Raw genomic sequence first — 9,271 nt, 5'->3', positions numbered from 1 at the left:
TTGGCATAAGAATAACTAACTGTAAGAGTTTGTCTGGAAACTGGAAGAAGGGATATTGACGGTGGAGTCTCTGGCATCGCTTTCCAGTGGCAGCAGGGACAGCAGCAAACCTATCTGCTCTTAAGATCACCCTCGGTCAGTCTTTGAAAGACTGAATTTGCTACATTCAACCATGACAGCATCAGCAATCCAACAACTCTGTAGTGACGTAATTTCTAAAGTAAATGTATGCAAATTCGGCTACAACTTTGTACAAAGCTGACTTTGTATATTAAACCAACAGATACACCTCAACTTCCTCTTTTCTAGCACATACTGTTCTGATGTAGTTACAGCGAGGAACAGTTATGGCCCCTCTTAGTCTACCTAAACTACAAGAAGCACTACTTATAAAACAGGCTCACTGTATCCAAATCATCTGTTCTGCGAACCTGGCTGGTTTGAATGGCTATTTCTTGACCATATGAATAGCTAGAACAATTTTTTTTTTTCCCCTTCTTTACAGCAAACTTTTTTTCTGGTTTTTGGCTTGTTTGTGGGTTGTTGTTTTTTGTTTTTTTTTTTGTCCACCCTCAATTCAACTCTCTGAATTTGAGTAAGCTGAGATCAAATTCAGTTAAAAATATAGTTAATGTATGTGTGTTGATATATTCTGTGCTGGGGCTGGCTTTAACACAAGGGACAATAACAGTGTAATTCTGGTTCATCTTCAGTACTCTGGCTTGTAATGGAAATGACAGACCTCTGACAGTGCTGGTGAATGCTCTAACAATGTATTTTTCACCAATTATCTCTTTGAGATAAGAAACTTCCACAATGGGGAGAGCCTTTGCATTTTATATGAAGGCTTGTCCCTTAATCTTGGGGTGCTTCTGAGTTTTGGGAGACAAAGAAATGTTTAGGATTTTAATGCAGCCAATGGAAAAAAAATAATCTATTTCAATGAAGTTCTGTCTCTCACATAGGTGGCTTCTGTTATTTACAGCAGGCAGGCAATATGACCAAGGTAGGTGTTACTCACTGGTACAGAGCACCTTAGGGAGAAGTGGGGAAAGATGTGTTTTGTTAAGGAACATGCTCCAGCTTGCCAAGAAGGTTTCTACACCCCAGTGGGGCACAATGCTGAGTTCTGTGACCTCATGACCAAAGTTTGGGTAACATGCATGTATCAGGACAACAAACCAGAGGGACCCGAGTCCTGAGACAGAAGCCTTATTCCTAACATGAAATAAGTAAAACTTTAATACCTCCTTCACACAGACTTGGTTTCTGCAAGGACACATCATGGAAACAGGTCTTTTCCTACACCAAAGGAGGAAAGGAGCTATTGAAGTGCAAGGGAAAACCTGGTAAAACCCACAAAACAATGCAGGACTTTTTTCTAAGACCTCACCATAAACAGCATGTTCTCCAAGTCTCTGCAAAGTTTACGCAGCGGGAACCAAACCCCTTTCTTTCACCTCTGGCATCACCACAACCAAATGAACGTATGTGGTATAAATGCCCTTGTTTACATAGTCTGAATGTACATACCAATTTTGGCACAAATTGACAAGACAAATTGACAATTCAAAATGGCAAGAACAGTACCTTCCTTACTCTTTCAGTACTCAAAATATTAAATCCTAAGGGAAAGGAGATTTGCCACGGTTTTAGATAAGATCTGAATGTCCTCCCATAAACTGAGATAAGCAAATGGCATGGGGGGTTGATAGGCCCTTCAGGAGGGTTAGGCAGGGCAGGTGAGGTGAAGGAGTTGCACTGCATGTAAGTGAGAGGTTTGACTGTGCAGCCCTTTGTTTAGGAATGATGTGGTTGAGAGCCTCTAGGTGATGGTTAGGGGGATGGAAGGCAAAGCAGATATCATTGTGAGTGCCTACTATCAATCACCCAGCCAAGATATTGTTGAAGTTGGTCACCTGACAGATAGGGATGAAGAAACAGTGAAGGCATTCAATGCTTATTTCCTTCAGTCTTTAATAATATTGCTAGACCTTGGGCTGCCCAGTCCCCTGAGTCAGAGCACTGTGAGTGTGGAAACAGTGACTTTCCATTTGTGGACAATGAAATTGTAAGGGACTAGCTGTATCAGCTGAATGTTCACAAATCCATGGGACCTGATGGGTTTCATCCCAGAGTACTGTAGGAGCTAGTGGATGTTATGGCAGGATCCCTCTCAGTCATCTACCAAACATCTTGGGAGTCTGGGGAGGTCCCCCCTGATGGGAAGCTGTCCAACATTATTCCAGTTACAAGAAGGGCATAAGGGAAGACCCAGGAAACTACACACCCATTAGCCCAACCTCAGTACCTGGAAAAATTATGCAGAATGTCATACTGGGTGTTAGTGAAAGACATTTAAAGTAGAATACAGTCATCAGGCACAGCCAACATGGATTCACAAAGGGAAAGTCCCGTTTAACTAATTTAATATTTTTCTACAATAAGGTCACCTGCATACTGGATGAAGAGAAGGTGGTGGGTGTAGTTTGTCTGGATTTTAGTAAGGCTTTTGGTACTTTCCCCCACAGCACCCTTCTGGACAAGGTGTTCAACTGTGAGATGAACAGGTAGACAGTGCGCTGAGTGAAGAACTGGCTGAAAGGCAGAGCTCAAAGGGTTGTAGTGAATGAGGCTACATCTGGCTGGAGAGCAGTCACCAGCAGTGGTCTTCAGGGTTCAGTTCTAGGGCCAGTTCTGTTCAATCTTTTTATCAATTATTTGGATGCTGGAGTTAAATGCACCATTAGCGAGTTTGCTGATGATACTAAAGTGGGAGATGCTGTTGACTTTCCCAAGGGACAGGAGGCCTTGCAGAGGTATCTAGATAGATTGGAACATTGGGCAATCATCAATGGCATGAAATCAAACAAGAACAAATGCTGGATTCTGTACCTGGGATGGAATAACGTCAGACATAAGTATAAATTGGGAGAGTGGCTGGAGAGCAGCCCCGCAGAAAGGGGTCTGGGGGTGCTGGTTGCCAGGAGGCTCAGCAGCAGCCAGCAGTGTGCCCGGACAGCCAAGGGGGCAAACCCCACCCTGGGGTGCATCAAACACAGCACAACCAGCCGGCCCAAAGGGGTGATTATCCCGCTGTATTTAGCGCTGGGGTGGCCTCACCTGGAGCACTGTGTGCACTTCTGGGCCCCACCACTTAAAAAGGCTGTGAAGGTCCTTGGCTGCATCCAGAGGAGGGCAACCAAGCTGGTGAAGGGGCTGGGAGGCGTGGTGGCTGAGGGGCAGCTGAGGACACGGGATTTGTCTAGTTTGGAGGGAAGGAGGCTGAGGGGCAACCTCACCGCTCTCTGCAGCTGCCTGAGGAGGGAGGTGGAGAGGGACGTGCTGAGCTCTGCTCCCTGGAACCCACTGCCAGGGCGTGTGGGAGCAGCTCAAAGCTGCGTCTGCCAGGGGAGGTTTGGACTTGGCATGAGGAAATATATCTTTGCCGAGAGGGTGGTCAGACTCTGGAACAGGCTTCCTGGAGAGGTGGCCAATGTCCCATGCCTGTCAGTATTTAAGAAGCATTTGGACAATGCCTTTAATACTATGCTTGAACTTTTGGTCAGCCCTGAAGTGGTCAGGCACTTGGACTAGGTGATCACTGTAGGTCCCTTCCAACAGATATCTCCCTCTCCCTCTTCTCTGCAGAAGGTTAAAGTCACAAATGAGTTCTGGAAGTTTTACCCTGTGGCTGAAGTGCATTTTGTATCTCATATAAACATGGCTAATGGGTTGGTTTAACAGAAGAACTGTGCAGCTCAGTTTCAGTGGGAAAAGACGATGTGATGGTGATAGCAGCAATGGGCTACTTTTACCATTTGCAAGAGTTGTCATTTGACTGGCTGTGCTTTGGGCATGGATCCAAATGGTCTAGGTCTGAAAATGACCAGCCTTTCCACCACACCAGTGTAACTTCCACTCACTGTTCTTGCAAAGCCTGTGCCATTTCCATGGTGGTCTTCTGGCACTGTCCACCCCAGCCTATGGCTCTGGCTACACTTGGCTTTCCTCCAGGCTGTGGCTGCTGAAACCATCCCCTGTCATCCCCTCGGAAAAGGATTTGTGTCCCTGGTCCTCCTTGTTGTGTGGCCTCATGGACATCAGCTCTGGTGCAGAGAGGGGAAGGCGATAGGGCTTGGCTCTGGGCTGCAGGGACGGTCCCTGCCATGCCCTGAGAGAGGAGGAACAGCCCAGGGTTTGTCCTCGGGAGCCGAGTGGCAGAGGAGGCGTCAGGGACGCCCATCAGCTGTGCCCCGTGCATGGCCACCAAGGGCAGGGACAGCCCCCCGGGCCATTCCTCCCAAGGGTGTTGGGTGGGGGTGGGGCTGCGCATGGGGCAACTGTCACCCCTGTGTTACCCCATGTCACAGTGCCGTCACCCGGCAACGCGCTGTCACAGTGCCCCGGGGGAGTATAAAAGGGGCATCGTCCTGTGTCGCCCTGCCAGAGCTGGCCTGGCACCGGCCTGAAGGCACCCGAGAGGGAGCCCTCGAGGGAATCATGGAATTCCCTGGGGGCTGAGGGAGGGAGCCTGGAGCCTGGACGAGGCTGCTGGAGCTTCTCCGCTGCAAGGGCAGCTCCCGGCAGGGCCACGGCCAAAGCCCATCTGATGGGTGGAGATGTTGTTTCAGCCTTCGGGGAACAGACACCAGCCCCTCAGGAGAGGAGAAGAACCACCCACCCCCGGGGGTGCCCAAGGCTGTCGGGCCTTCTCAGCTGGACAGCGGTGGCAACACCACGGGAACGCCTTCTTGAGGAGCGCCGCAGGGCTCGCCGTCCTCATCCCCGTGGAGCCAGGGGCAGCAGCCGTAAGAAACAAGATGCAGAGGTATTGCCAGGGGTCCCGGAGCTTTGGAGCACCCACTGGTGTCCCATCAGGTGTGGGAGGGATTCTGGCTTCCAAGGTCGGTCAGACCGCAGGCATTTGTCCACTCTTGGAAGCCCCTGCGATGGCTCCAGGTCAGAGGGAGAGGCTTGGCATCTCCCGGGAGGCGTGCCCAGCCCGTGGGACGAGGAAGCAGGTTCCGCTCACGTGCTCAGGGAACAGCCGATCGCCAGCGCTGCCTGGGGTCAGGAAGGAATTTTCCCCCGGGGCACATTGGCACTGGCCCCCGGGGGTTTTTCGCCTTCCTCTGCAGCACTGAGCGCGACCACTTGTCAGGGCTCCTCGGGTCCCTCGGGCCAGGTCACCGCCTGCTGCTCGTGCACCGCGAAGGTGGCCTCTCGTGCCCCGCAGCTGGGGGGAGGAAGGCTTTTTTTCCCCCGCGGTGGGCTACCAAGCGTCCCGCCCCGGGGGTTTTTTGCCTGCCTCTGCAGCACCGCGCAGGGCCCCTGGCCAGGGCTCCTTTGGGCCATTCTGGCTGGGTGCCCGCTGCTCGTGCTCCACGAAGGTGGCCTCGTGCCCCGCACCCGGGGGGAGGAAGCTTTTGAGGCTCCTGGGGGGGCCCCAGTCCGGCCCCCGCAGGTTGCTTCTTGTCCTCTGTCGCACCGAGCACAGCCCCTTGTCAGGGCTCCTCCGAGCCCTTTCGGCCAGGTTCTCGCCTGCTGCTCCCGCACCCCCGAGGCACCGCTCGTGCCCCGGCTCTCTCGGACTCTCTCGCCCATTGCCGCTTTGTACCGTGAGCCAGCTCTGCTCTGCCCTTGGCACTATCTCCCCAAGGGTTCTCGCTTGTGCAGAACAGCCTCTGCCTGGCAGGGCTCCAGGCTCGCTGCCCCATCAGGAGCTGCCCCTTGTCAGCTCTCCCTGCCTGCAAGGCAAGCGCAGGGCAGGCACGAGGGCGCTTCCCGTGCATCCCTGGCCAAGAAGCACAGCGGCGGAGCACGTTTCTGAAGACAAAAAGTGTGCTTGTCATTGGTACCTGTCATACTTCGGAAAGTAACCAAAGGTGCCACATGTTTCTTTTTCTTTCATGTGGGGTTGGTCCTGATCCTCATTCTTCACCTTCTCACTCAGAAAATGGGGACTCCTTGGCCTGGGTCCCTGCTGCTACTTTCTGCAGCTCCGTGCCTTTGCCAGACGGCAAGGGATGCTTTTGCAAGCTGAACTGAGGAACGCATCAGCCTGCTCCTGGCTGCACATGCGCATTGTGTCACTGCTTGTGACCATCGGCTCTGAAAGGGATTCAGAACAACAGAATACCCTGTTTCCCCTTGTAACCTTTGCACTATGTGTCCTTGGAAGTGTTTTTGGAGCGGAACCCCCCCGGCTTTTCAGTGAAATAAGTCTCATCGGTGTTTGACTCGTGGTGAGTGTGAGGAATACAACACAACAGAACAGAAGAGTTACGCCACGTTGTGCCTGGAGTTCTGCGTGACGAGCTGCGACGGAGGCCTGAGGGGTCCCTGCAGGAGAGCAGCTCCGCAGGGCAGGGCCCAGGCCCAGCCAGGAGACAGGGGCAGGCACGGGCACAGCTACAGCATGGCCCGGGCAGGGACTGAAGGGCCCAGGCTGAGCTGAGATACATCCCCTGCGCCCTTGGCAGGAGACGGGGGCACTGGGGGTCCCAGGGGAGGCCGGTCCCAGCCATTGAGGCCTAGGAGCACCCCCAGGACCCTGGCAGAGTAGACCCGCACTGGTCGTGGGCTCTCCTTTGGACAGTGCTGCTTGGCTGCTTTGGAGATGGTGTGTTGGGCCAGATGGACCTTCTCTCTCATGGAGTACTGTTCTTCTGAGCTCTTTTGTTTCAGCATGTTTTCCCATGGGAAAGAGATCAGGTATTTCTGGAAATGAGTTCAAGGAGAAAAAAAAAAAAAAAAACGGGAAATGAACAGGCACTGCTCACCTCCCAAGGATTTGCAGCCGTTTAGTTGAGGAGCATGTCCTGCATCAGCCTGAGGGCTTGATCTTTGAGCCTCGCTAGTGTCACACGTGGAGGTTTGCCATCCTGTGGAAACCCAGCTTGACTAGATGAGCACAGAAGACTTTAAAAAACTGCACTTTACACTTGCTTTTCACAAATTTGATCAGATGGTCCAGTTACCTCGGGATGATCCAGAGCTCTCACCCCCATCAGGAGGCACAGGTCTGCTTCCCACAAGGTGACAGCCAGTGTCTGGGCTGGGGCATGGTTACCCAGTCAATGCCTTCTGCTACTGCAGGGCTGGGGAGAAATGTCATCAGAGATTTCTTCAGCCTGTACTGCTTGGAAAAGGAGGAGATGGGAAGAATAGCATAGAACAGTACAGTTCAGTTGGAAGGGACCTACAATGATCGTCTAGTCCAACTGCCTGACCACTTCAGGGCTGACCAAGTTAAAGTATGGTATTAAGGGCACTATCCACACGCCTCTTAAATACTGACAGGCATGGAGCATTCCTGTATAGCTTCTGTGGAAAATTTGTGACTGGCCTGGATGGGATTATGTCTGCCAAAGTCTATTGCTATTTCATGTGTGGTGAGTACTGGTGCAGTTTGGTGACTGCTGTCAATGCTGCTTTTATAAGAGACATAGGAAATGGGTGAAGGTTGGAAATGGGTGATTTTGCACTGCATAGTCATGGGCTCTCCATATGCATTCATGCGGTCTTGACCTTTGGATCATATAATTTGGAATTCAAGTGTACAGTGTGGAAAGATGGGGAGAAGGCAAGGGAAAGTCAAACAGAAGAATTTAGGATCTTGCATTTCTTATGAGTATCCCAGCATGCAGGAGAGGGGATGGGTGCTTGTGCATTGTGAAAAGGTTCCTCCAAAACTAACCAAATAGAAGTTTTGTATCTTCAGGGCAATCCCATCCCCAAATCTCCTTCTGTGTTTGCATGCTCTTTAGAAACTCCCTCCAAGCCTCTTAGTAAATGGAATGCTGTGAAGGGCACTTTCAGCCCTAGCAGAATTTCTCATGTTGTGACTTCTAAGGAGGCTGTAGGCAGGCAAAAGTCATGTAAAGCAAGAAGTGGGCACACCTGAGGTTCCTAACCTTTAGGAGGGGGAAGTGCTGTTCTCCCTTACAGAGCTTCCCTAGAGCCCAATTTCAGAGAAGGAAGGGTGCATCAAGAAGATGAGAGGAAAGAAGAGTTCAGATCTTTGGCTAAGGATGGAGCAGGTTGTCCAGAATGGTGTCTTAAATGTTATACTATGTTTAACAGCTAGAGTGGGAACTCTAGATCTGCAGATGTTCAGGAAAGAAGTGGAAGTCATCAGGTACCCTTCTGAGGGAGCTGAAAATACTGGAAGTGCTAAGGAGAGTCCTTCCTGGGAAGGAAAATCATAATAATCCAAACAATATTGTTTGATCATCTTTGTAAATTTGTTTTATTTGGGGGAATCTATATTAAACCCCTGAGTAAATCTTGTCTAGTGATGAAGCCAGTGTCCTCACGTATGCAAAACTGCTTCACTCTTGTCGCAGTCTTTAAAATCAGGTCTTGGACTACCTTTTCTTCATGCCAGGATGCCTGCAGCAGGTTCAGAGCAACCAAAAAGCATCTGGTACCTTTCCATCAATCTGTGTTAGTCTTTGTAGACAGTAGTAACACAGGGATCTGTCTCGGAGATACATTTTTCATGATCATCAGGTACACACAGGAAAGCGGTGGGTAATCGCAAACTCCAAGTCCTCATGATGTGTAGCATTTGTACTTATGGATCTAAGAGCAGAGGCTGCTAAAGTGTGGCCTGTGGGCTATGTTGAATTTCTGGGTGCCTCTGTCCTTCTGCATTTGCAGGGTGAAATAAAAAACACCAAGTTTTTGCCCTTTTTAAAAATGAAATGGAGGTGAAAATGAATTTCCAGTCTGAGGACTGCTAATCAGTGACCAAAATGATTCTTAAAATTGCCCTCCATTGAAAATCTCTATGGAAAAACCTGCACGCTTGATGCACAAAAGTTTGGACTTTGTATATACTTAGCAGAGAGGCAAAAAATCTCCTTCACCGTGTTCTGGAGGATGGAGCTGAGGAGAGCAGGATCCCACCAGCACAGCAGCAGTGTGTCCCCAGGGGAAGAGGGCTGCCACGAGGGCACAGCAGGGTTACAACTGCCTGCAAGGGGGAAGTACAGGCCTGCTTCCCTGACTGGAATGACAGAAATCTTCCCTAATCTCCCAGCCCACATAGAGGTTTTCAGCCCATAAAGGTTCCTGCTGACAGCCCTGAGGGCACCACAGACATACAGACAGAAGTTATAATTCTGTACCCTTCCACCTTGTGATTTCTCTCTCCTTTTTCTTGCTGACTTGTTTGTTCTGATTGGGAAGACTCTTTTTCCCCACAGTTTTGAAAGGTGATCTTATTTCTTAAAGGATCGTGAGAGCAAAGGGTCAAATCCTT

At 50.4% G+C, this 9,271-nt stretch overlaps 1 protein-coding gene across 1 annotated transcript; it reads left to right on the top strand.

The window, feature by feature from the left end:
- Positions 1-3,486: 3,486 nt before the first annotated feature.
- LOC308062211 (uncharacterized protein) lies at positions 3,487-5,888 on the top strand. The gene is made up of 2 exons (XM_080383338.1): positions 3,487-4,372; positions 4,403-5,888. Exon 2 carries the CDS (start codon positions 4,613-4,615, stop codon positions 5,831-5,833), a length of 1,221 nt encoding a protein of 406 aa, XP_080239464.1. The 5' UTR covers positions 3,487-4,372; positions 4,403-4,612; the 3' UTR covers positions 5,834-5,888.
- Positions 5,889-9,271: the final 3,383 nt, after the last annotated feature.

This window comes from Falco punctatus (assembly GCF_963210335.1).
Source record: "Falco punctatus genome assembly, chromosome: 4".
NCBI classification, from domain to species: domain Eukaryota; kingdom Metazoa; phylum Chordata; class Aves; order Falconiformes; family Falconidae; genus Falco; species Falco punctatus.
The sequence above is the reverse complement of the archived record's forward strand: the minus strand, read 5'-3'. Positions and strand labels throughout refer to the sequence as shown.

What these genes read in the sequence shown, in the direction of transcription:
- LOC308062211 (XM_080383338.1), top strand. Translation starts at nt 4,613, where the DNA reads ATGGGTGGAGATGTTGTTTCAGCCTTCGGGGAACAGACACCAGCCCCT.